The following is a 27,736-nucleotide window of genomic DNA, read 5'->3' on the forward strand; positions in this document are numbered from 1 at the left end:
GAACCTGGGATTCCACCGCTGGTTCTGTGCACGGAGCTGTGCCGCAAACAATAATTAAGCAAGACCGAGAAAAGTTAATGTTTTACAAAGAAGCAAGTGGCGGCCGGAAACAGTTCAATTCTTGGATTTGGAACGCATCCTTTAGTGCCCAAATCTCCAGCCAACCTAGGACGCGAGCGCAGGTTGCGGGCTCCCCAGGCACTGCAGCCTTCCCAGAGGCAGCGGCGGCCGGAGGCTGGTCTTCAGGGAGTAAAACGTCCCCCTCCTCCTCGGCCATTCCGGATCTAGGTGTCGGGCATCTGCCAATAGTAAGCGAGAGGCGAGGCCAGTCCATCCTGTCCCCTCTGCCAATCGGGAGCGAGGGGGCGGGTCCGGGAAGGCCTCTGGCAGTGGAGCCCTGGAGCGAGGAAGAGGGGTCCGCCCTCTGCGCCTCGGCTAATTGAAAGCGAGGGGCGGGTCCCGGGGCGGGTCCCGGAAGGCGGTGCCAGGCGCAGGTGCGAAGGCTGGGCGGTAGGGCTGCGGCCTCCGCCGGCGGGCAGTATGGAGGACGTGAGTGCGCGGATGCTGCTGGCAGCCTTGGCTGGAGGGGCGCCTCCTGCGCGGGGCTGCCCGGGCGCGGGGTTGTGGGAGGAGGCACCGGGGCGGTGTCGGGGTCCACGCTGGCCCCGGGCTTATTTGCCCGGCGGAAGGCCGGGCGGGCGGCAGCCCCATGCGGACGCGTGTCGGGTCCCGGAACTGGGGCGGCCCTAGGTGCGCGCGTGGCCTCGGGAGCGGGGCCGCTCGGACGCCCGGGCGCAGGGTCGAGTCCTCCTCCTCTTGGGTCCCGGCCTTGGCCCTGAGGGCTGTGACTTGGAGCGGCTGCGGCGTCCCGCGGGCAGACCTGTCTTTATCATCACCCGAAAACCCACATTGGAGAAAAACAATGTGATGTTTTGAATCGGGGCATGGTAGGAGTGAAGGGATTTTTAAATTTCTTTACTTTTTTTGATCCAAACCAGATTACTAAAAAAACAGTGCATTAGTTACAGTGTATATAGTGTACAGAGTGAAGAGTAATTGCAAAAATCTTTGCTTAAATGTATTAAAACATTTTTAGGAAAAGCATGTATTTGTGCCCACAATTAACTGGGTTGCTCATTGGCACAAAATTCTTGCAATTGAAAAATGCAAAGTTGATAGTTATATTAAAGCACTGATTTGAGTTAATAGATTAATAGGAATATTACTGTGATCCTACCACTGAATGAGGTGCATCAGGCAAGACACATGAAACACAGTTCCAGCCCTACACAAGACCTTAGATTCTTGTGCAAATAGTGACTATAGTTCAGTTATCTTGACTAAATAAAGACCGAACAATTTCTAATGATAAGACTAAAAAATTCTATCTTTTTTTCAGTTGAGAACATGGAAAGCTAACTGTAACACCTGGAAGTAGATTTAAGACTCATATATATTTAAAGAAAAACTGATTGTTTCTAAATTTTTTAAGGGTGAGATTCATGAACTGACAATGTGTGGAGAAAATGAGTAAGAGGAAAATTAGAGACTCATCAAAATGTGTGCAGTAAATGCTTCTTGGTTGGTGCTAAGCTGGCCCAGGGTTCTTGGGTCTGTAGCTTTTAGCGTTGGGATTAGTACAACCCTAGAAATTTGTTTCACCAAACAGTTGGAGAGTAATGTTTCACCAATAGCTACATAGCTTTAGATCTGAGCAAGTCGCCTGCTTTTGGTATTTTGTGGATATGGTCTCTACCACTCAGTAGAAAGCTAAAAACTGTGTGCCATGTCTTAGGCCCAGACACCTAAATTGAGTTAAAAGAGACAAAGGCTTTTTAGTTAATGGTTCTTTGTTTGCAAGTGGGTGAACCAATTGTGGCTACTTTAAGGAAGAAAGGGATTTATGTGAAAGGATATAGGGTAGATGAACACCTAGGCCTCTGAAAGGATCCAAACAAGGGCAGCTCAAGGGATCCAGAGACACAGGAGTCCTTTCAGAATCTGTCCTGGGATGGATCGCCTCAACCATGGACTCCGTTTGCTTTGCTGCTCTGAGAGAGAGTTGGATTGGCCCAGCCCTTTTTGGTTTCATGACCACCCCAGGCCAGAGGAGGGTGAAGAGCATCAAAGGATGTTCCCCTTGAGACTTAATGCAGAGGTAGACATTGGGTCCCCAAAGGAAGTAGCTATTGTCACAAAAGAAGAGGGAGGAGATGGTATGGAAAAAACAACAGCTATCTTCACTTGCAGATGGTGAGTTCCAGAGGGTGCTGTTTGTATGGTTTTCCCACATTTCCTATAGGCTCCAAAGGACAGTGTATTTGATGTAGTCACCAAATACATTGTATTTCATGAACATTGAATAAGTGACATAGAAACCATGTTGTCCCCAGCCCCTTCAGTGTAGTCAGGGAAAACAAAAGGCATACACATAAAGGAAACAATACAAGGCAGCATAAGAAATATTCCAAATTAATATTATGGGCAGTACTTTTTTAGGAGTTTTAAAGTAGAAAGAAAACATTTGGCAGGACAAGTTTTATAGAGAATACAAGTTTTGGTTGGACCTTGAAGGATGAGTTGTATTCTGAAAAAGATAAGAGAAGATATTTGTGGGGCATTCCAGAAAGCTCATGCAGGCTAGAGGAGAAGGTGCATGAAAGGGAACGAGTGGGAGATAAAGTAGACTATTGTCTTACAGTCAGGGTTTCAATGCTACCTTTTAAAAAGTTCCCAGATCCCAACTGTTCAAGAAGTTGGGCCATCTTTCATTCACTCAGCACACATATTGAGTACCTGCTGTGTATCAGGTACTAAAGGTACAAAGAACATAGTATAATGTAGAGTCCTGCCCTTGTGAAGCACACCTTATTCGAACCACTTTGATACCTTGTCCTTCCGTCTACCTGAAAGAACCAAAAACCTGTATATAATATACGAAAAAACAGGCACGGCCGCCCCCGGAAGTGGACTTCACCTCCCCAGAAGCGGTTTCACGGGGAAGGTTATCAGGAAGGCTATGAAGAAGGAAGTAGTTTGGGTATGATTGAAGGAAGACAGTATGGCACGTTACATGGAGCTAGAATCGGATCTGAGATCGGGTGGTACCAGGGTTTTGCTTTTGCTTGGAGATGTCTCCTGCACCGCTACGCCACTGAGAAAGACAGCAAAAAGATGAAGGTCTTAGAATTGTTGATTGGAATGATTCAGAAATTCTCTTATGATGACCCTGCTTATGATAAACTTCACGAAGACTTAGAGAGAATTAGAGGGAAATTTAAGTAGCTTTGTTCATTACTAAACGTCCAGCCACTTTAAAATTAGTGCAGAAGGTTCCGGACTTTCATTTTGAGGATGACAGACGCACAAACACAAAACATCAGGGAACAGATGTTCGTATGTCAAGTGTTTAAAAATGTGATTAAAGGCAAAACAGTGATGGGGGATTCATTGTTTTGCAGGGAGGGTTCCAGCTTGGCCGGTGAAAGGGCTTCCTTCCCCCGAGGTCTGCCGGGTAGCCTCGGTGCCGCCCCCCACGGGGCCCCTCCACACAGGCCCGTCCTTTGTTGGGCCCTGTCTGCTCTGCAGCGTGAACGTGGCCCTGGCAGAGCCCTCACCAGTCTGCTCTTCTCTGGTCCAGGGTCCTGGCCCCTGGCTCACGGGTTCTCATCACCTGGCAGGCCTGGCTGGATCTAGACTCGGGTTGGCTCTGGATAGGATAAACCTCCCCTTTACCCCCCGGGCTTTGGTCAGTGCTCAGAGGGACAGTTTTTTTTAAAATGAGAGCCACAGGGTTGACACGAAGCAGGTTAATGGGAAGGAGTGATGGGAACTGTGACATTTATTGACCCTTGAGATGTGCCAGTGCTGTGACCTTCTCACGTTTTATTTAGTCCCTTCAAGAGCCCATGAGGTAGGCGTTATTCCCATTTTATAGACGAGGAAACTGAGGCCCAAGAGACTGCCTGGTCCAAGGGCAGTGGGCGGCAGAGCTGGGACTCCAGCCCTGTCTCCTGGTGCCCGCTCTGGAATACATGGTCGCACCCACAGTCTCGGGGTCCCTGCCTGCATGTCACCACTATGCCCCGTGGAGCCCTGGGGCATCTCATGTGGCCATGGACGTGGGTGTCTGGCTGCGAGGAGGAGAGGCCAGCCCTGTCCCCAGGGAGCTGGGACGTGCTCTTCCTGTGTCCCCGGGTGGGTGGGGCTCTGCAGCATCAAAAATGGTCAAGGGGAGGAGACTTTAAGGCCACCGTTCTATGTGCAGAAACTTTGGAGCCTTACTGCAGCCTTCCTTCTAGTGTGAGTTCTTCTGTATTCTGCCCGGACTTAAAAGGCATCATGTGTACGCGGTGCATGGCCTCAGGTGTGCCTTTGTCACAGACACCAGCAGCGCTTATCTCTGGCTGGTGGGATGGAGGGGCTTTTGTTGTCGTTTTCCTGGGTGGATTTTTGTGCTTCCTAAGCTGTCTGTTTGGATAATGTATTATTTTTATAATTGGAGAAAAAAATAAAGAGTATATTTTAAAGCAAAAAAACCCCCAAAAAACGAAACAAAACAAAACAAAAAATATATGAAAAAACACTTGTTGAGATCATAGACATCAGGTGATGAAGGACAGTGAACTTGGAGAGATGGGAAGCAAATGACATGAGCCATATGATCGCCCCAGCTCACTGCCTTGAGAGAGTTTTCGGGGTGGGCAGAGGAAGGGGGACCAAGTGGGGCTTCAGTAGACCCCGAGTTGAGGAGATGGAGCTGAATCTGGGGATACCGAAGCAGCTGGAGTTCACAAGACAGAGAACCCAGAAAGGAGAGCACGGCGCAGAGGGAGAGCTCGGAAGAGGTGCGGAGTCCCCTCAGGTATTCAGCTGAGTCCTGTTCTTCGTGCCTCTGAGGAAACTCCCTGAGGACTGGGGGAAAAAACCACTCAGAAAGACTAGAGGGAGCAGTGCTGTCATGCAGGGCCAGGAATAGTGCCTGTTCTTCCAGCCACACTGGAAACCTCATAATCACAGGGTATTAGGTTTTCAGAAAGGTCTTGCCTCACTTGTGGGGAATAACTAGCACTAGACCAAACATGGTATGATCCCACCTAAGAAAGCACCTTAAAAGAAAGACCAAAAAGATCAAACTGTTTCAAGTGACTTAACTGAATCCCAGAACAAAACTCAATAATATAGGAATACAAAAATGTCCAGCACCCAAAGAGGTAAATTTTGCAATGTCTGGCATCCAGACCAGAATTACCAGGCATTGCTAATTATGTGATTTAGTGAAGGTGTTAGGTAATGCTATGGTGGTAATCATTTTGCAATATATAAGTGTATCAAATCAACTCATGGTATGCAAACTTACACAATGTGACATGTTAATTATATCTCAATAAAGTGGAAAAAATGATCAAGCATGCAAAGAGGCAGGGAAATATGACATAATGAGTCAATTAAAACTGATTCAAAAATGACATGCTAGAAATAGCAAACAAGGACATTTAAAAAAATTATTATAACTGTTTTCTATATGTTCCAAAGGTTAAAAAGACACATGGGAGATATAAAATAAACCCACTCAAACTTGCAGAAATAAAAACTACAATGTCAGATGAAAAAGGCAGTTGGAACAGCATTGAGGCATCAGAGAAGGCAGCATTTTTGCTAAGACAGACACTTGACAGGTGGGGAAGGATGAATGGGCACAGAGGCTGGAAGGATGGCCTGGAGAGGTTCATGGACTAATGAACCTTCCCTTAGTTAAGGGAAGAGCCGTAAAGGTGGGACAGCTGCTAACTGAGAAAGCTAGAAGCAGAGGAGTCTGGAAGAGAATAGAAATCATCAGAATTGCTCCATGAGTTATGGCAAACTAAACAGGAAGCTATCTAAGCATTGAATAAAAAAAATTGCAGCAGCATTGAATGCCTGGGAGTGGAAATCGAGAAGCCCATTCCAGATCTGGTCATTTCCCAGATCGCTGTGTTATCTTTATAATCCTGGTGCACAGCAGCCTGCCCTTACACCATTGGTCCCCCTCTCTACCCCTTCCAAAGTGAAGAGCCCATATCCTCTATCTCCAAATCCAATTCTCAGGCTTCACCTTTTCCCACTGAATTTTCATTTCCCTCTTGTTCTAGTGCAATTATCTAACCTAAATTTTTTGCATCATTTGTGCTATTCATTTGCTAATTTATTATGTACTGCCCCATAATATGCCACACACTATATTCTCTTGTGCATTCTTATATTGTTCAGTCCTGCATGCCTTTATCCTAACCTCCCTGATGAAAATATAATCTCCTTTTGAATAGGGACTGTGTCTTATATTCTTTTATCTCAGGAACAGTGCCTTATATGTAACAGTTTTCAGTAAGGCTCTGAGACTGAGAGATTGTTTTATGCACCAGATACCTAAGATGCTGTTCCTGTCAAGACCCTAACTTTAAACATGACTAACAAGATTTTGAGGTTGCAGCTAAGCCTTTGCTGGCTACTTCAGTGACATTGCAGCTAGTTGTTTTCATTGAGAATCTGGTGTCTACAAACTGAAATCTCCTGGAGGGTCTATCAGGGTGATGTGTATCTATTAACACTCTAACATATTTCTCTCATGATTGAAAGTTTAAGACCTCTTAGTAAAGCCTCAACCAGCTTTCCAAAATTTTGTGGAACACCGAGATATAGCTTAAGAATTGCAACCATATGTAATTATTTTTATCAATAATATAAATAATGTTGGGGACTACCCTGGTGGTCCAGTGGTTGAAGCTGCGCTTCCCACTGCAGAGGTCACAGGTTTGATCCCTGGTAAGGGAACTGAGATCCCACATGCTGCACAGCACAGCCAAAAATGTAAATATATATGTGTGTGTGTGTGTATATATATAAAATGTTAAATAAATCAATATCTAAGTGTTGAGGGCTTGAAGAAAATTATTTGAGATTAATGAGATTAATAATTGATAGTTAATGAGATTATTTATACATAATCTCGTGTCTTACCTCATTTGGAGATAAAGAATTAAGATTTCTTCTACTTGTTTTAATAATTGTTTTTACCAGTTTGTTTACAGTAGTCATCAAGAAGTTTATGGTATTTTTTCAAAATTGGCTTTAGGTAGGGAGTGTGTTTTCTTGTCTATAATTTGTGTAATGAATTTTAAATCTTTATAGTTTAGTAGATTTGTCTTGGAAACATAATCCAGAGAGTGGTGATTATAGCTTGCTTCCTTTTTTCTGCACCTCAGGGTTCCTTGGATCTCATCCAAAGTATTGAAGATGACCCCCTTCTGGACACCCAGCATCTCCCACATCACTCATTACACGCTCATTTTAGGCCCAGATTCCACCCTCTTCCTACAGTCATCATTGCAAATCTTCTCTTGTTGATACATGTAAGTTAACTGGGAGAAAGTGATCCATCCAAAGGCGATGTTTTTCAAAAATTTATAACCTCTTCAGAGGGCAGTTTGGCTGTATCTATTAACATTTAAAGTGTGCATACTTTTTTACTCATATCTCTACTTCAAATAATTTATTGTAGACATATTTGCACACATGTAAGGATATCGTTTATGATAGCAATGTTGTCTGTGATATGAAGAAACTACAAACTGCCGCCATCCAGAAGATGCTTGTATGTCCTGTCCATATGAAGGAATGCTTATACAATATTAAAAGAGAAACTTAGAGGAGAAACTTGGGGTGGATGTGTATATATTTAGATTACCCTTCACGGTTCATTGTTGAATGGAAAAAAATGAGGTTTACAATGGTGTGTACAGAATGTTCCTATTTGTACATTTTAAAAGGGTGTTGAGAGAAATGTTGTGTATATGGGTGATATTGTGACTTATAAGAAATATATTTGGTCATTCAGATGATCAAAATATAGTTCTCATATGTCTTTGGTCTTCATCCATGGTTTCTGGCTCACAGCTCCCAAAACCCTTAGAATTTTCTGAGTGATAAGAGCAATGGGAGCATCTTTTGTTATAATTTTTGGTCTTTTGTCCTCAGTCCCTAAAATCGCTTCAAAGTCATAAAGGTGAAATGGATGTCTTGATATTCATAACAACCCCTTTCCACCACTGCTGGATTTATGTTGGTGAGATGACTTTGGAAAGCACCTAAGGATGGGGGCTGTTGCCAGGGGAACCAAGCAGGAACAAAGGGCTGGAACTTTCAGTCCCACACCCTGGCCTCTGGGGATGGGAAAGGGGCTAGAGGTTAAATCATCCACCGATGGCCAATGATTTAATCAACCAGGCCTATGTAATGAAGCCTCCATAAAGACCCAAAAGGAGGGGGTTCAGAGAGCTTCCAGGTTGGTGAGCTAGAACACTTGTTATGAACCACCTGCCAGGCCCCCTAACTCCACCAGGACAGAAGCTCCTTTGTTTGGGAACTGGCAGGAAGTATGTCTTCATTGGGCTATTGATTTGTATCTTTTAATATCCTTTGTAATAAATTGGTAATGTGGTGAGTAAACAGGTTTCCTGAGTTCTGTGAGCCAGTCTGGCAAACTAATTGAACCCAAGAAGGAGTTGATGGGAACCTCTGATTTATAGCCTGTCAGTCAGAAGTGCAGGTAACAACCTGGATTTGTAAGTGGTGTCTAAAGTCCAAGGAGGGGGTTGTGGGAACCTCTGATTTGTAGCCAGTGGGTAAGAAGCACTGGTAACAACCTGGACTTGCAGTTAGCATCTGAAGTGAGGGCAGTCTTGTGGGACTGAGCCTTTAACCCATGGGATTTGATGCTCTCTCCAGATAGTGTCAGAATTGAGTTGAGCTGTCTTCATCAAGACACCCATTTCACCAGTTGAGCTCCCAGTTGGTGTCAGAGATTTGCCGCCCCACTCCGCCATCCCCTCCCCCCGCCCACACATTGGAATTGGTACTGGAAACTTTTAACGTTTATTCCTGTATTCTGTGATAGAATATTTCCAGAAGCATTCACAAGACCCTTTTAATGCTAGTTGTACTGAGCGCCTCAGTGGAAGGGACACCTAATATATTTTAATGTTTACTTTTTATACTATTTGAATTTTTTTTTTTACCATGTATTACTTTTTCAGTTATAAAACAAAAAAAGATACAGATAAATCTATATATGTTGACGTGGAAATTTATCTATTTATTTACACCTAGGAAATAGTGTTAAGCAGAGAAATCAGTGTACTGTTGCCCCATGTTTTATATGATAAAATTACAAATGTCTGGGAATTTTTAAAAATGTGTGTTGCAACCACTAGATAAATAAATCCTGGAGATCTAATGCATAGCATAGTGATTATAGTCAACACTAATATAAATTTCAAAGTTGCTAGGAGACTAGATATCTTAATTGCTCTCACCACAAAAAAGAAATGGTAATTATGTGACATGATACAGGTGTCGGCTAAAGCTACGGTGGCCATCATTTTGCAATATACGAATGTTTCAAATCAACACATTGCACACCTTAAACTTATACAGTGTTATGTCAGTTATATCCCTCAATAAAAATAAATAAATAAAGTTCAACGTCATAAAAACAAAACAAGACACATGTATGAATGGTCTTGTAGGCTTACTGGGGGTCTGCTCCAAGTCTGTTAATTATTTCCTCATTTTGGTTACTACAGTCTCAAACACGAGGGGCTGTAGTTGTTCTTTGCTGCAATGTGAAAGATCAAAAGAAGGCAGATTCTCGCCACTCCTTGGGTGTTCATGAGGAGGGTGGATGTGGTTGAGGACTGGCCCAGCTGCTGCTCCAGTGAGGTGCACTGCGGAAGACTTGCACTCAGGACTGAGTGCATTGAGGACAGAGGTGCACCCGTTTTCCTCATGTAGATCTAATAAGTGGCCTGATTCTGCCCTGGCTTCCTGATCCCCAGATAGCAGCTGAAGCGCTTCTTTCCTTGTGCCTCTTTGTATTAATATAATTTATAAATTATATAATTATAAATTATATAAAGAGTATAACATACTCTTTATGTACGTACAGTACACACACACACCACTTAAAAAAAACTTTTTACGTTAAATTGCCTGCCTTCGATACTATGGGATTGATTGCCCTAATTTTAGGGCTAAGAAAGTCTTATGTTAAAGAACAAGAAAAACTAATGTCTTTATATGCTACTTTGTATAAAATGGATCAGTTGGGTTCAATGTACAGTATATTACAGTAGAGGGAATATGTTGACTTTTCTACTTTTTGCTTTATGAGGATGTGCATCTTGAGCTGCTATAGCAAATATTACTGCTCTTGACAAACCACATAAATTTTAAATAGATTTATTACATGCTAAGATTGGCTGCTATTGGATGCTTGGTGATGGAAGCTAATGACAGCATTTAAAATTTTCTTTGATTTTTTAAAAATTACAGAATAATACTGCCTTATGGTTAACAAGTAAAACATTACCAAAGTATACAAAGATATAATCTTCCCTTTTCTCTGCTTTGCCCCTTCTCCCTGAGTTAATAAATGGGGTCAGTTCACTGTATCTCTTTCAGTGTCTTTTGTTAAGTTCATACAAATGTATACAAAAAGATTACCACATTATAAAAGGATGTCCCCCATTTCCAAAACAGAAAAGATTGGATAATACGGTATTTATTACTCAACAGCAGTGTTCCTCAAACTTGAGCATGCACCAGACACCCTGGCAGGCTTATTACACTACAGGCTGCTGGCCACACCCCCAGAGATTTTGATTTGGGGCCTGAGAATTTACATTTCTAACTGGTCTGGAGACCACACTTTGAACTACTACTTTACACCTTACTTTCTTTAATCTTAACATGTCATAGATATCCACCCAAACTAATACATAGAGCTTTAGTTAATTCTTTTTTTTTTTTTTTGGCTGTGTTGGGTCTTTGTTGCTGCACTTGGGCTTTCTCTAGTTGTGACGAGAGCGGGGGCTACTCTTCGTTGTGGTGCATGGGCTTCTCATTGCGGTGGCTTCTTTTGTTGTTGAGCACGGGCTCTAGGCATGCAGTCTTCAGTAGTTGTGGCACCAGGGCTCAGTAGTTGTGGCTCGTGGGCTGTAGAGCACAGGCTCAGTAGTTGTGGCACACGGGCTTAGTTGCTCCATAGCGTGTGGGATCTTCCCAGACCAGGGATTGAACCTGTGTCCCCTGCATTGGCAGGAGGATTCTTAACCACTGTGCCACCAGGGAAGTTGCCTAGTTAATTCTTTTATAGCTGAATAACATTCTATTATGTGAGTGGGTATACCTTAATTTATTCAAATATTCTGCTATGGATGCATACATATACTTGGGCAATTTACAGGTTTTTTTCAAATACAGAGAACACTGCAGTAAATATATGTGTCCATATATCCTAGGTACTGTGCTTTTACTTCTGAGTGATAGGGTCCTAAGGTAGGATTTCTGGGTCAAGATATTTCCAAATTATTTTTCAGCAGCACTTCCCAGACCAGTCAGCATTTTATGAGGCTGTCTGTTTGCCCATATGTTGACATCAATCTTTTAAATTTTTGTTAATCTAATTGGATAGTTATTCTTGTTCTCTTAAAACTGAAGCTAGAAATAAACTTTTTTAATTCATGATTTTTATTAGTTAGTTTTGAGGTGCTAAATTAACTTTTTACTCTTTAATAAAAGAGAAGTGGGCAGGAAATTGAATTTAACATCAAGTACTCATCTTTGTTAGATGGGATTTGGGGTGATTTTTATTTTCTTATTTGTGATTTTATCTGTTTCCCAAATTTTCTGCAAATTTTTCTCCAGATTATCTGTTTAAAAAGTTTGTAAAAATGGCAAAAAGAAAGTATTTTTAAACTCATAAAAGTAGGATACTGAAAGTCATAGGTATAAGAGTATGTGCTGGGGATGGTCATTATTGTTTCTTAAATCCAAATATTGAATATTAATTCTACTGTTTTCCTTTCCACCAGATTGTGTTTGTTATTTTAGCATTTTTAACAGGTGTGCTTTGTTCTTACCCCAATCCAATTGAAGACAAGTGCCCAGGAAACTATACCAACCCATTGAAAGTTCAGACAGTCATAATCCTCGGAAAAGTGATTTTGTGGATTCTGCATTTCCTTCTTGAACGATACATCCAGTATCACCACAGCAAAGTAAGAAACCGAGGCTATAACAAGATCTACCGGTCAACAAGGCATCTTAAAAGCCTTCCGCTAATGATACACTCCACTGGTAAGCCCAGTTGTCTCACTCAGCTATTCGGTGGCTTGCTTGAGTGTAATAAATGACAGCAGAAAGAAAATGTTAAGTTTGATTTTATAAATTTATTATTTATTTATTTTTGGCTGTGTTGGGTCTTCGTTTCTGTGCGAGGGCTTTCTCTAGTTGCGGCAAGCAGGGGCCACTCTTCATCGCGGTGCGCGGGCCTCTCACCATCGTGGCCTCTCTCATTGCGGAGCACAGGCTCCAGACGCGCAGGCTCAGTAGTTGTGGCTCACGGGCCTAGTCGCTCCGCGGCATGTGGGATCCTCCCAGACCAGGGCTCGAACCCGTGTCCCCTGCATTGGCAGGCAGACTCTCAACCACTGCGCCACCAGGGAAGCCCAAGTTTGATTTTATAATCAAATACATGCTCTCATTTTTTTAAAATTAATTAATTAATTAATTTATTTATTTATTTGGGGCTGTGTTGGGTCTTCGTTGCTGCGCGCAGGTTTTCTCTAGTTGCGGCGAGCGGGAGCCACTCTTCATTGAGGTGCGTGGGCTTCTCATTGCGGTGGCTTCTCTTGTTGTGGAGCACAGGCTCTAGGCACACGGGCTTCAGTAGTTGTGGCACACGGGCTCAGTAGTTGTGGCTCACGGGCTCTAGAGCACAGGCTCAGTAGTTGTGGCACACGGGCATAGTTGCTCCGCGGCATGTGGGATCTTCCCGGACCAGGGCTCAAACCCATGTCCCCTGCATTGGCAGGCGGATTCTTAACCGCTGCACCACCAGGGAAGCCCCGTGCTCTCATTTTTGTGAGAGTGATGTGGCCACTAAAATTAGGATCACCTTAATGTCTTGAAGTTTTTCTTATATTTCCCTTTGAAATCTGTATTTGTTATGTAGGGGAGGAAAAATATTCCCTCTACCCCTCTAGGTTCTTGGCTGAGATTCCACCAATAAAAGACAGATTAACAGGAGAAAAACAAATAGAAGTTTAATAACATTATACCTCCTGTATACATGGGAGAGACCCAGGAAAACTGAGTAACTCCACAGTGGCCTAAGCCACCCTCTTAAATAATATCTCCAGCTAAAGACCAAAGAAGATGGGGAGGGTTGGGGAAGGGGCGATAGTTCTGGGAGGTGACCAGGAAAAGCACAGTAAACAAGGGTAAGTTTGTTATGCTTGCCTTCTGCATTGATTAGAGTTTCTAGAGATTTAGAGTCATCCTGGTACAGAGAGGGATATAACCTTACAAATGGAGATTTCCCTTATAATTGTAAATGTCTCTTGTAAAAGGTAACTCCTACCTGGTTTTCAGAGCTTCATCTGTGTCTGCCGTTTCTTAAAAATAATCAGCTTAAAATAATCCTTAAGACAAAGGAGGCATATTTTGGGGTAGCATTTTCTGTCCCCTTCATTATGAGCAAGGTACCCCTGTGTGAAATGTGGACTTTTTCCCCCTTTTGATACTAGCAGACTTATTCATCTCAAGGAGATATACAGCTGATGCTAGTTGATACTTGTAGGATAAGAGGGAATTGTTTTATTTTAAATGAAGCTCGGTGCTTTTCTCGCAGTAAGAGAAAGACTGTTATATAATAAGATGTATTACTAAAACAGAAAACCTGGAAAACAATTTTGAAGGCAAGGTCAGAAAGTCCATCCAGGATGCAGACAATTTAAAGGCTTAATGGAATTAAACTGAACTTCTTTAGGTATTTTTGCCTAATTGTCAAGGTTTCTACCTTTTCTAAAAAGCCCTCTTTTTCAATTTGAGTCCAGAATAAATGTTTGAACATTTTGAAACCAAATTAGAAATTAATTTTTCCCCAGAAAAACAGCTCTACAGAATTTAATGTTTTTCCTGTGTTCTGGTAGTGCATTTTCTTAAAGGGCAGGCTGTGAGTTCATCTGCTCAGCGAGGTTGTCAATGGGAGCGGGAGGGCCCAGCGGTTGCAGTGAAAGAAGCATTGTATTGGAATGGCTGGTCTTGAAGCATCTCCAAGGGGCGGCCTTTACTGCCCCCAGAGGAAGATTGCGGTTTCTACATTCTACTGCTGATTGCAGTACTTGTTTATGGCCAGAAGATGTCCCTATAATCTTTGCGCCTCTGACAAAGAGAAAAGCAGAAACCTATTTGTATACTGACCAAAATAATGTTCAGTTTCTCCACTGATGGTCTGGAGATAGTATTTTTGAGGCCCACCAAGAGATTGTCTAATCTTTGCCTTTCCTCTGACTTTCAAATTATTGCTACACATGTGACTCTTAATCACAATCTGTTTCTAAACAATTGGACCCTCAGTTTAATCACAGACGGCATCACTTTTAAGTTACTCATATAAGGACCCAGAAAATCCAGGAGAATTGGGGCAGGTGTTTACTTTGTTTCTATTTTCTTTAAATATTTTTTTGTCTTATTTGAAGAAAAAGAAGGTAAATCTATGAGGATATAGAACTTCCAACTAATCCGAAGGGTGTAACCATTCTTTTTTTTTTTTGCCTGTTGATAGTATTGCTGGGTATGGTTAGCTTCATCCTGATGCTTGTTATTCTCTGCAGAGAGAAAAATAAATTGATTTTACTTTATTTTGTGGAGATGGGAGAAGGGGCTTTGCTTTCCTTCCAGATAAGTTGAAAATGTGTATCTGATTTATCTGTTCTCCTTCCTTAGATCGAAATACATCCTGAACTCTATCAAATGTTATTAGCTGCATAGCAAGTTGCATATTTAGTTGTTCTTTTCACTGAAGCGAAAACTTGACCCTTGGAGACATGGTGCTGGGCAGGGTGCTCTCATGATGTCCACAGTGCTTATCATTCAGGGGAATGTCTTACTTCTGCAGTCTCTTCTGCCAGCCTGCAAGTTCACCCTGTGACCTGCCACACTGCTGACACAGGCCTTGCTCAGGGCATCAGAAATCCTCTGGAAACTGTGTGTTCACTTTCCCTGCAGAGGTTTTTCCCTAGTTTTTTCCTCTCCCTAAAGCTGTAAAGTTGTATATGTCTTGTACACAAAACTAATTCATAAATTGAGCTATTGGTCAACATGCTAAGGCACTGTGACATTTGTGAGTGTAAGGGAAGGGCTTAGGGATTTGTGCTGGACCATTGCTTTGTGTAGAGGGACTTCTGATAGGTTATTTAAACAGGGTTCTTTGGCTCACAGTCACCCCTTTGTACCAAGAAGCAGAAGGTAAATCAAATGAGCATCTCCCCAGCCTTGATCAGACTTGGATAGATATGTTAGTTTTAGGAAATTCTAAGATAAAACACTACAGGAATGACTTCTGCCCCTAAACTTTTCTTTGACAGTCTTCAGACTGTAAGTGCAGAATGAGGTTAAAATGGTCTTCAAAAATAAATAATGGATATGCTGAGCAGGGGAGAAACAGCTCATATTTATTGTCACCCCATTTTTCAGACGAGGAGTGGAGGTGTTAGGTCATCTGTCCAAGGTCAGCAGCGTGTCCCCGGTTTTTTTCTGGATACTCGCCTCGTCCTTGACTGTGCTGCACGGACCAGAAGGGGCCACCGGGTCCTCGTAGAAACTCACTCCTTGAATTTTAAAAAAGTCCAGATTCTTACGTATTTGTGTCATGGGGCATCATTTGCTCTTAGCCGTGTTGTGTTTGATTTCCATCCTCTACCTTCCTTCGTCGCCGCGTAGCTGGGTGGGTGCCCGCGCCCTTGCGGTACCCCTGCGGGGGCTGCGGCAGCGGCGGCGGCGTGGGATCGGGGACTCCGCCCCGCCCCACCCCGCTCACGCACCCACGCTGCGTCTCCTCCCCGCAGGCAGCACAGCGCTCCTCCTCCTGCTCTGCCTGCAGCACTCCTTCCCCGAGCCCAGCGCGCTGTACCTGGACCTCATTCTGGCCACCCTGGCTGTGGAGTTGGTCTGTTCCCTGACGTGCCTGCTCGTGTACACAGGTGAGAATGACAAGGAGCCTGTTCTTATAGAAAGGCCTTTCACTGCTGGTCGCATCCCCACCTAAAGCCCAGCCCATTACCTTTCTGGCGGGAAACCTTTTCTACGTGGCCGAGACCCTATTGAGCACCCATAGCTCATTGCTGACCACATCCAGACTCCTCTAATTTAAAACCACCAGGAACATACCGGTGAGTCGCATTTCTAAAGTTGTGTCATCCACAAATTCTTATCAACTAGAATGAAGGCTTTTCATTAAAAAAAAAAAAGATCTACAAACTTTTGCGTCCTCAAAGGCAACTGAGATGTAAGTCTGGCTTTAAATTAAAATATAGCTAAATATAGGACTTCCCTGGCTGTCCAGTGGTTAAGACTCTGCGCTTCCACTGAAGGGGGCATGGGTTCAGTCCCTGGGAGGGGTAAGATCCCACAGGCTGTGCGGCAAAATAAAAGTAAAATAAAATAAGTAAATAAGTAAAATAAAATAAGTAATAAGTAAATAAGTTAATACATGCAAAACTGCATTTAGCCCAAACTTGATTTTGATAAACCATTTAAGAACCCATTTTGAAAGAGATTATTTCTTCAGTTATGAAGGAAAAGTCACATGGGCCAAAGCTTGTGTTTCATTTTACTGTTTTGTGCCTCTTCTTAAGGCTTCTAGGACAAATGTTGACTTTGTTAGTGTATCACAAAAAATTTAAGGTTGATTCCCTGATACATGCATTTTTCTTGCTTCTCTACTCTATATTAAAAAGATTTAAAAGATACCTAGTTTTGGTAATGCTGATAGTAACTCTTCATGACATGATTCTTTGATATACTAATTCTAATCTAAATTTGACTAATTTGTCTGCAGTAAAGTGGTTAATCTCTAGAAGTCAAGATGGACTCTTCTCATTGGGCACCTGACTGTCTCTGTAGGAAAAAACTAGGAAAATAAAACTTAAAAGATTTGCGGTGATTTGATTAGCTTTCCATTTGTTTAAAAATAAGCAAGGATTCAAAAAAATGCCACTCAGTTACCAGCCTTCCAGTAGCCCTGATGATCGGGCTTCAGCTCAGGAGGAAAGGACTGTAAGGGGCAGCAGGCCCATGTCCAGTGTCCTGCGGTTTAGTGAGAGCTTTCCTTCGCTTATTGTGGTGGAAAGGAAGAGTGGAAGATTCTCATTCCATGTAGATTGCACTGGTGTTATTGCCTGGCCTGTGATCTGATATATGCTGACTGCATGCAATTTAATTTATTTTAAAAACCACAAACACCAGAAACTATCACAACATTGTAAATCAACTGTACTTCAATTAAAAAAAAAAAAGGAACACCTTCAGGAAAAAAAAACCCCACAAAGATGAGTCTGAAAGATGGACATTTTTATATTGTTGTGCTATTGTCTTTTATTTCTGCCTCTTAACTTTTACTTTAATATTCTGTAACTGTTATTTCCTTTTCCCCAGTTCAAGAAACTTAAACTTGTTCCAAGTTTCTTCATTTATCTTGGAGTTATTATGTGGAAGACACCATTATAAGGAGATGCCATATGAACGTAACTCCAATTTAGAGGCAAGCCTCATGGGACAGTCAAGTCTCAGCCTTCATCTCCTGAGTGGCACTGGACACAGTGGCTTGCTCCCTCCTTGAGATGCGTTCTTTACTTGTCCTGGAGAGCTGGCTTCCTGGCATCCCGCCTGGCCCCCTGATGGCCCCATCTTCTCTTTTGTTGAGCTCTCCCGGGCTGCATGGTGGAGCCCAGCGCTCAGTCCCCGTCTGCCCTTGGGTGGGCGCGCTGTTCTCGTGCCATCAGAAGCCGAGGGGCTATTCATATCTTTTTTTTTTTTTGAAGTATAGTTGATTTACAGTGTTGTACTAGTTTCAGGTGTACAGAAAAATGATTCAGATACATATATTCTTTTTCAGTTTCTTGTCCATTATAAGTTATTACAAGATATTGAATATAGTTCCCTGTGCTATACAGTAGGTCCTTGTTGTTTATCTATTTTACATACGGTAGTGTGTATCTGTTAATCCCAAACTCCTAATTTATCCCTCCCTGCACACCCCATTTCCCCTTTGGAAACCATAGTTTGTTTTCTGTGTCTGTGAGTTTATTTCTGTTTTGTAAATAAGTTCATTTGTATCATATTTTAGATTTCACATATAAATGATATCATATGATATTTGTCTTGCTCTGACTTATTTCACATAGTATGATAATCTCTAGGTCCATCCATGTTGCTGCAAATGGCATTATTTCATTCTCTTTCATGGCTGAGTAATATTTCATTGTATATATGTGTCACGTCTTCTTTATCCATTCATCTGTCGATGGACATTTAGGTTGCTTCCATGTCTTGGCTATTGTAAAAAGTGCTGCAGTGAACATTGAGGTGCATGTATCCTTTTTTTTTTAAACAGATTTATTTATTTTTATTTATTTATTTTTGGCTGCGTTGGGTCTTTGTTGCTGCGTGCGGGCTTTCTCTAGTTGTGGCGAGCGGGGGCTGTTCTTCATTGCATTGTGAGGGCTTCTTATTGCAGTGACTTCTCTTGTTGCAGAGCACAGGCTCTAGGTGCACAGGCTTCAGTAGTTGTGGCACACGGGCTCTAGAGCACAGGCTCAGTAGTTATGACGCGTGGGCTTATTTGCTCCGCTGCATGTGGGATCTTCCCAGACCAGAGCTGGAACCCGTGTCCCCTGCATTGGCAGGCAGATTCTTAACCACTGCGCCACGAGGAAAGTCCCCTGCATGTATCCTTTTGAACCATGTTTTTCCTCTGGATATATGCCCAGGAGTGGGATTGCTGGATCATATGGTAAATCTGCTTTTAGTTTTTTAACAAACCTCCATACTGTTCTCCATAATGGCTGTACCAATTTACATTCCCACCAACAGTGCAGGAGGGTTCCCTTTCCTCCACACCCCCTCCAGCATTTATTATTTGTAGACTTTTTATTTTATTTTATTTTATTTTATTTTATTTTATTTTATTTGTAGACTTTTTTTTTTTTTGTAGACTTTTGATGATGGCCATTCTGGCTGGTGTGAGGTGATACCTCATTGTAGTTTTGATTTGCATTTCTCTAATTAGCCATGTTGAGCATCTTTTCATTTGTCTGTTGATCATCTTGATGTCTTCTTGGAGAAATGTCTGTGTAGGAGTTTTGCTGAATTTTTTGTTGGGTTGGTTGTTTGTTTTTGATACTGAGCTGTATGAGCTGTTTGTATATTTTGGAAATTAATCCCTTGTTGGTCTCGTGGTTTGGAAATATTTTCTCCCATTCTGTAGGTTTTGTTTTTGTGTTGTTTATGGTTTCCTTTGCTGTGCAAAAGCTTTTAAGTTTAATTAGGTCCCATTTGTTTATTTTTGCTTTTATTTCCATTACTGTAGGATATGGATCCAAAAAAACATTGTTGTGATTTATGTCAGAGTGTTCTGCCTATGTTTTCCTCTAGGAGTTTTATAGTCTCCAGCCTTACATTTAGGTGTTTAATCCATTTTGAGTTTATTTTTGTATACGGTGTTGGAGAATATTCTAATTTCATTTTTTACATGTAGCTGTCCAGTTTTCCCAGCAACGCTTATTGAATAGATTCTTTTCTCCATTGTATATTTTTGCTTCCTTTGTCGTGGATTAATTGACCATAAGCATGTGGGTTTATTTCTGTGTCCTCTGTTCTGTTTCATTGATCTGTATGTGTCTGTTTTTGTGTGAGGGGCTTCTCATTTCTAACTCTCTTGGCCAGCACCTAAAAGTCAAGGGCTTCTTGTTACATTCCCTCACTTGGTTCTTTCGGCATCTCACTGACCACTTCCTTCTGGTCCTTTCTGATGAACCCTCTGCATGTCTCCTAACCTTCTCACATTTCTCTTTAACCTCTTTGTTTAATCTTCTTCAGCCTCATTCTCATCTGAGAGTCACATCAGAATCATCTGTGGGTCCTGGCAGTTCCCTGACAGGTTGAACGTATGACTCAGCACATGCACTTCTGGGTCCATGTGTACTTTTACACAGATGTTCCAAATGGCATTATTTATAGCAGCCAGAAGTGGAAACAACCTAAATGGTGTTAGGATAAAGTGATGAGTAGACCAACAAAAGGTGTTCTATCCATACAGAGGATAGTATTCAGCCACAAAAAGGAAGGAATAATGGAATGAAGCACTGACACTTGCAGTATGGATGAACCTTGAAAGCATTATGCTGAGAGAAAAAAAAAGCCAGTCGTAAATATTGTATGATTCTGTGTACTTGGAATGCCCAGAGCAGGCACATCTATAGAGAAGGAGAACACATTAGTGGTTGCCTAGTCCTGGAGTTGGGGGTACCTAGAGCGTGACTGCTCATGGATCCCAGGCTTCTTTTTGGGGTGACAAGATGTTCTAAAATTGATTGTGGAGACGGTCGCACAACTCTTTGAATGTACTGAACCATTGAATTGTACACTTTGAAGGAATTGCATTGTATATGAATTATATCTCAAGGGTTGTTACAAGAAAGGAAAGAATCATATGTGGAGTTTTAAAAAATTGTGCTGGGGCCTAACCCACCTCCCCTCCCCCTTCCCACATGTTGAATACTTGACCCATTTGGAGCTGCACGAACAATTCTTAAGGCCAGTCTCATTGGACAGTCACTGCCATCACTGAGGCCTGGCTCAGCCCTTTCTCTTGACCCCTTGTCACCATCTGTGATGGGAGTGCTCATTCCAGCCATGTCCCAGGGTTATTACGCAGGTGGGGCAGGGCCCCAAGACAGTGGCTCTTACTCAGACATGCAAATTGTTCGGCTCAGTCTGTAGCCAAACCTGCGAGGTTGGGAACAACAGCCTTGTTGTGTCTGATTATTCAACTCTCTGCAGCAGACTTCTACCCACGTGCATTAGGCTGCTGGGGCTGCCAGAGCACATACCCAGCCTGGGTGACTAAGACACACAAACTTATTTTCTCTCAGTTGTGGAGGCTGGACCTCTGAGATCAGGGTGTTGCAGGCCTGGCTTCTCCAGAGGCTTCTCCCTTGGTGTGTAGGTGGCCGCCTCTCGCTGTGGCCTCCCGTGGCCTTTGCTCTGTGCAGGTGCATTCCTGGTGTCCCTTCATCTCTCAGATCAGCACTGCCCCCATTACTTTGTTCTTACTTTGATTACCTCACCAAAGGTCACGTCTCCAAGGGCACTCATGTTGGGGTTAGGGCTTCAGGTTCGTCAGTGGCCTCCAGGTCGCCGAATTCCCTGGCTCTTCCACGTGTCTTCAGTTCCGGGCAATGAGCGCTGATGGCTCTTTCCTGACTCTTCTCCTGCCTCTGCATCAGCATTTCCATTCCCTTTTAGCACATTTTCCCTATTTGTTTATTCACTTTATGAACCGTTTTTTTTTTTTTTTTGCATATGACTTGAAAAGAATAGCCAATTACTAATGAAATTTGAATAAATGGAATTAGAAAATTTTTCATGATTGGATAACCTGACAATAATGACTTTATTATTTTAGTGAAAATTCAAAAATTTAATAAAGCCAAGCCACAGCCTGATGTACTTGAAGAAGAAAAAATCTATGCTTACCCCAGCAATATTACATCGGAGACTGGATTCAGGTAAGTGTAGAGTAAAAGATTAGTGAAAGAGATTTAAAAGTTTATTCCATCTGGAAATCTAGAGACCATTCTGATGCTTGGAGTTTAGGACTCTGCATATGTTAAAATATGTTTACAACTATGTTTGATTTGTTTACTTCCTCTCAGCTGTGGTGAAACCAAGTCTAAAGAAAGAATCTCGTTTGGGGATATTGCCTTGGCTTATAAAATCTAAGAAAAAGTAACGGATACAATGTGCTGTACTGAAAACTAGTAGAGATCGATTTGCAAAGAGACTGTTGGTGAACATGTGTAACCCATGAATACCTTGGTTCTGTGCAGGACTCTCTCGAGCCTGGAAGAGATTGTGGAGAAGCAGGGAGACATCATAGTGTACCTGAAGCGACACAATGCCCTGCTCAGCCAACGTCTGCTGACCTTCACGTCCTCTGACCTCAGCTCTCAGCCAAGTGGGATTTGACAGCAATTCCAGAGGAGTCAGAGTAATTTAGACTGACCTGCTACCTGACAAGCTGTCTTAGGGAAATGCAGCTTTGCCAAGTAACATTCTACAATTTCTGTTGGAAACCTGAATTTGGTTCTCACCTGTGTGGCTGTTTAATAAGTAGGACTCGTGGATCATTTGAAAGACACTTTGTAGCGCCTTGCGAACTCAAGGGGAATGTCTGTTTTGCACATTTTGAAATTATTTAACTGCCTGGTTTATGCTAGGATCAAAGGTATAGATTAAACATCTCCTTGACCAACACTTCTTCCATACTCACTGGGACCTGGTAATAATTTGGCTTTTTATAGAGGAAGTCTGAAATGACAACCTATTTAAAACTGGGCTTGAGTTTTTCCCACTTCTATACTGATGAGAGAAGTCATCATTTCTCATGGTTAGTGTTTTATCCTGTGGAGCCTTATGTATTTTATATGCTTGTGTGGTATTGGATGGCCTTGGCCCTCATAGCTTTTATAAGAATTTCATCACTGTAGGACCAAGGTCTCACTGGATGATTTACTTTGCAGCCCCTACAGGTTTCCATTCTCCAGAAATAAGATTTGAAGATTACTTGGACCAGCGTTAGACCGACCAGTGCTGCCTGTGAAAGCAGGAGCGCCTGCCGTTGGCAGCAGCTGAAATAGTTAGAGAAGACTTCGGGCTTTCTCTTTATTTTGGCCCTTCTTTGAGAGGTGGCCATGTATTTCAGTATTGACTGTCTTTGGATCAATAAGTTCAGTGATAGGAAAGGGGTCTTCTGTAGCTTTAAGTTTGAAAGGAAAGAAGAATATGTTTGTTAGTCTTGGATTATACTTAAAAATTATGATGAAACAAATGTCATATCAACTTATATATAGATATTAAACATATCTAATTCTCCAGATAAAATGAAGCATATTTATGAGTAAATGGCATTTTTTCTCCAGTTTTCCTAGCATGCCCTTTTCATGTATCAGTTTGCTTTTGGCACCTTTACATGCTGCCTCAGAAAGCCTTCTGTGTGAAAGCTTAACATGAGGGAAGGGGATATGTGTGATTATGTATGCTGCTAAATTTTTTTTTTTATTTAGCTGAATAATCAATATTTTATTTAAAAATCCTTGAGCTATACATAACTATTTGGCAAGGGATGTGTTCATTGGGTCATACCATACATATGAAAGGCAAACATCTGTTTCCTTTAGATACAACCATTGTGGAGCATTCTCAAGGTTTTCTGCTGAGGTCAAGGTGATTGTGTGTCACCTGTAGTCAATACCACTGAGTCCCCAAATTGACAACATTCACAAACTAAAGCCAAAATTGTATTTTTAAAGTTAAGATTGTATCCAAGTTTCCTGACGTTTCCTTCCTCTCTTTTTTTCTTTTTTCCTTCCTTTTTAATATGTCTCAAAGCCATTGCCTTCTGTGGAAACCTGTCTCTATGTTCTGGAAGAGCTTTTGCCTTTAGCTGTTTTCCTTAGGGAAAATACATGTGGTAGATGATTAATTCTCATTTACTTTTAAATTCAGTTTGGATCTACAGTCAGTTTCTAAGGTTTATGTGATGAACATTGGTTTACAGAGAAAGGTATAGTTAAAAAGTTAGAATACTCAAGTTCTGATGGGCTGTCTGTATAATCACCAATACTCTTTTCTAAACTCAATACTGAACATTTCAAACAATAAAAGAAAATGAAAGAAAGGAATGAACAAAACAATTTAAATGTTAATCATTCTGCGCACCAAGTAGATACTGTGCTAGCACCGTGGATACAAAAATTAATAAGACAGTCCTAGCTTGTAGCTTACATTCTAAGGAGAGGACTAGGATTTCCAGGCTCTGTGCTAAGTGAAATGATGACAGTAAGCCCAAAGTGCCGTAGGGGCTCCAGGTCATAGAGTTTCCTGGGGGGAAAGGCTTTAGGTATTCCAGGGAAATTTATGAGTAAACAAGAAGGTCGAACAGCTACAGATGATCATCTGCACTGTGTATAGCTTGAGCCCAAAGAGTGATGCTGGACATGGGAAGAGGAACGACCAGTGGCAGATTCTGGGGACCCTAACGCTGTCTAGGCCAAGGGGCCTGCAGTGGAATGGGGCCCACTGAAGGGTTCCAGGCAAGGAAGTGACAGTTGGTTTTAGTTTCACGAGGATCAGACTGCCAGTGTGGTGTAGGAAAGTGGGTGGCAGAGTATATGGCGCTGAACTAGGGCAGGTAAAGTAACATTTTATTATGGGTATATATGTATACATCTGTATTGTATTTCTATATTGTTAATTTGGGGATTTTATTTCAAATGACAATAGCATCATGACTTACTGCATTTCTTTGAATACTAATGAATTAGAGCTTTTTTCCCATATTCTTTGGCCTTTTACAAATCTTTTGTGATGTACATGTGTAAGTCTTTTGCTTATTATTCTCCTGGGATATTCTTTTTCTAACAAATATCTTCCTTTATATATAAGGATAGTCTTCAGTTTATATTTGTTGGAAATATTTTCTAGTTTGTTTTGGGTTCTTTTGCCATGTACTCTTCAAACACTACAGCCTGGATTCTGTCCCCATAGCACTGGTGGAAAGTTCACACAAATGAATTCCTAAAGCCACATTGGGTGAGAGCCAGCAGTGTTTGAGGGAATTTTAATATACTCAAGCTTGGGAATTCCCTGGCTGTCCAGTGGTTAGGACTCTGTGCTTTCCCTGCTGAGGGCCCAGGTTCAATTCCTGGTCAGGGAACTAAGATCCCACAAGCTTCGCAGTGCAGCCAAAAATACACACACACACACACACACACACCCACACACACACACACACACACGCACACACGCACGCACCCACACCCCTAGGCTTCTGCTGGAGGCCGTTTTTCTTCACATGAATTAATTCTTTTTCCTTTTTCCTCTAAGGTAGGGTTCTCTAACCTTGGCACTATGGACGTTTTGGGTTGTATAATCTTTGTTATGGTGACTGTCCTGTGTGTTGTAGGATATTTAGCAGTATTTCTGATTGCTAGGATGCCTGTAGCAACCTCCAGTTGTGACAACCAAAAATGTCTCCATACACAGGCATTTCATTTCATTTAATACTTAACATTTAGTTGAGAGCCGGTGTGCACCAGAGAACAGGGGTCAGTCAGACAGAGGTGGTTTCTGTTCTCGTGAAACCTACATTCTCATGGCGGGGTTGGGGCATGACAGGGGAGGAAGTGAACACAGCAGACAGACAAGCCAGTATCGGGATTGAAGAATACAGTTCTCCTTCTGTAAATTAGGCCTCATGGAGATTCTGATGTTTAGATGACTTATGGAAAGAATTTAGCTTCCGTTCAGAAAACTGAATGGCAAACAAAATGAACTTTACATCCTCTCCCCATCCTTTTTACAGAAGACGCTGTTATTTGGTAATCTCACAGACTGATCAGAGATGCTCTTGTGAGCCTTGAATACAAAACTCCCATCTGTTAGCCTCTTGAATTCTTCAGGAAACAAACCTTGAATATATACCAATCACAAATCACAAAAATTTCAAAACATTTCCTAGGTTTCCTAAGGAAGGTTGTTTATTTGTAAACCACATAAGCCTGTCTCTAATTCTTCCCCTCCCAGCCTCTCTAGTCTGGCCCAGCTTTTCGTCCTGTTGTTCTACTGGAACTTCTTATCAAGGCCAAGGGTAGGATACCTCTTACCAGGGCTGAGTGCCCTCCTCAGCCTGCCTGCACCCTTCCTCTCAGTTGCCCACTCCCTCCTTGATTGATTTTCTTTACTCTGGCTTCCAGGACACTGCAGCCTCCTGTCTTTCCTCCAGCCACACTGGCCTCCTGTCCTGTCTCCTTTGCGGGCTCCTTTTCTTGGTGTTAGTGTCTCCTGGGCCTCTTCTCTCTCCATAGGCACTCACTCTTGCTGACCTCATGGCTATAGCACAGTGTACAAGCTGGCCACTTCCAGATGTGTCCTCCCTGACCTCCAGACGTGTATACCCAGCTTCTCTTCTAGATCTCCACTGCAACGACTGAAAGGCATTTTTCAAAGCCGAGCTCTCCTCCACAGCCTTCTCTGTCTCCACGGGGGTCGCTGGCTTTTCCTTTAAAATAGAGTCAGACTCCATCACCTTCACATGGATTGTTGCAATAGTCTCTTAAGTGGTCTTTCGGATTCTAACCACCACCCTCCCCCCACCCCTACTACCCCACACAAGCATCAGTGTTCAGTGTAGCTGCCAAAGAGATCTTTCTAAAACACACTTGACATACCGTGTTACTCTGAGGTTTCCCTAATCAGTAAAATCCCAAGTCCCTGGGCAGTGACCTCCAGGGCTCTAGAAAATCAGCTCCCACCCACCTCACCTCTTCCTGCTCCTTCACTTCCTCTGTTCCAGTCACATTGTTGTTTCTGGACTCTGAGACACCCCCACCTCAGGACCTTGCACCCCTGTTCCCTCAGCCTGGAATGATCAATTCCTATGTAACTTTACCTCCTTCAAGTCTTTTTTCATGTCTCTTTCTCAGTGAGGCCTCCTCCCCACTCAGCCCCTTCTATCTCCCTTACCTTAGGGTTTCAGAATATGTCATCTCAAAATATGTCACTTTGGCATATTGGTTATTTTGAACTAAAGTTACTTGAGAAACATCCACTACAAGAAGTAAACTCTTGGAACTTCCCTGGCAGTCCAGTGGTTAAGACTGCGCTTCCACTGCAGGGGGCATGGGTTCGAACCCTGGTCGGGGAACTACGATCCCACATGCCCTGCAGCATGGCCAAAACAAAACAAAAACAAAAAATCCCAAACAACAACAACAACAAAACGCTACCACTCATAAAAGTCACTTAAGAAACAAAAAACAGAAGTAAACTCTTACCCTCCTTTTTCCCTGAGAAAGCAGGAGATAAATCTGCCATGTGAAAGGTACCCTCCCCAGTGAAACTGAGCAGGACCCGGCAGGGCTCTCCTGGGTACAAAATCCCCTCTATGTCTCTGTTTTTTGTTTGTTTGTAGAAAAGGGCTTTAATCTCCTAGGCCTTCTCTGAGTTCCAAAGAGCAGGCACAAGCAGTTACTAATTAGAGGAGTGAGGGAATGCAGACACAAAGGAAAAGCAGTCAAGAAACAATACTGCAGAGATAAAAAGAGTCCTGCTTCCTCCTCAAGTGCTATACATAGCAATCTGATGCATATCTTTGAGTTGTTCTGCAGGAACTAAGACCCCACTCAGGTGGAGGATGGCGACTACAAGCTGACCACAAGCACGTAGACCGCAGACTGGTTGGAACCAGAAGGTTGATGATTAAGGTTCCTGGAACACCACCTGGTTACCTCACCACCAAACAATCAGAAGAAAGTCATGTACCCTGCAACCCTCACCCCAATTGTTGCCTTTAAAAGCCTTTCCCTGAAAGCCATCTGGGAGTTTTGGGTCTTTTGAGCATAAGCTGCCCATTCCTCTTACTTGGGCCCTGAAATAAATGCTGTACTTTCTTCACCACAACCTGGTGTCAGTAGATTGGCTTTGCAGCATGGTGGGTGAGTGGACCCAGGTTTGGTCTGGTAACAACAGGAGGGTAGAAGACATCCTTATCACCAGACAGGGAATTTAAGGCCAA

The 27,736-nt window shown here is 42.5% G+C and overlaps 1 protein-coding gene across 4 annotated transcripts; it reads left to right on the top strand.

Moving 5' to 3' along the window:
* The first annotated feature begins 399 nt into the window (after positions 1-399).
* Positions 400-27,621, top strand: TMEM192 (transmembrane protein 192). 4 transcript variants are annotated; one of them, XM_082463656.1, is made up of 6 exons: positions 400-549; positions 7,242-7,388; positions 11,910-12,174; positions 15,948-16,082; positions 21,566-21,668; positions 21,990-27,621. In XM_082463656.1, exons 1-6 carry the CDS (start codon positions 541-543, stop codon positions 22,126-22,128), a joined length of 798 nt encoding a protein of 265 aa, XP_082319782.1. In that variant the 5' UTR covers positions 400-540; the 3' UTR covers positions 22,129-27,621. The 4 variants fall into 4 exon arrangements, with proteins under 4 accessions (XP_082319782.1, XP_082319784.1, XP_082319785.1 ...); XM_082463657.1 differs by lacking the exon at positions 400-549 and adding an exon at positions 556-947; XM_082463658.1 differs by lacking the exon at positions 15,948-16,082.
* The last annotated feature ends 115 nt before the right edge of the window (positions 27,622-27,736 follow it).

This window comes from Balaenoptera physalus, assembly GCF_965194825.1.
Source record: "Balaenoptera physalus genome assembly, chromosome: 5".
Lineage (NCBI taxonomy): Eukaryota > Metazoa > Chordata > Mammalia > Artiodactyla > Balaenopteridae > Balaenoptera > Balaenoptera physalus.

Excerpts from the sequence above, each read along its gene's own strand:
- TMEM192 (XM_082463656.1), top strand. Across the intron at positions 12,175-15,947 it reads GCTAATGATACACTCCACTG|GCAGCACAGCGCTCCTCCTC; the intron begins GTAAGCCCAGTT and ends TCCTCCCCGCAG. Across the intron at positions 21,669-21,989 it reads ACATCGGAGACTGGATTCAG|GACTCTCTCGAGCCTGGAAG; the intron begins GTAAGTGTAGAG and ends GGTTCTGTGCAG.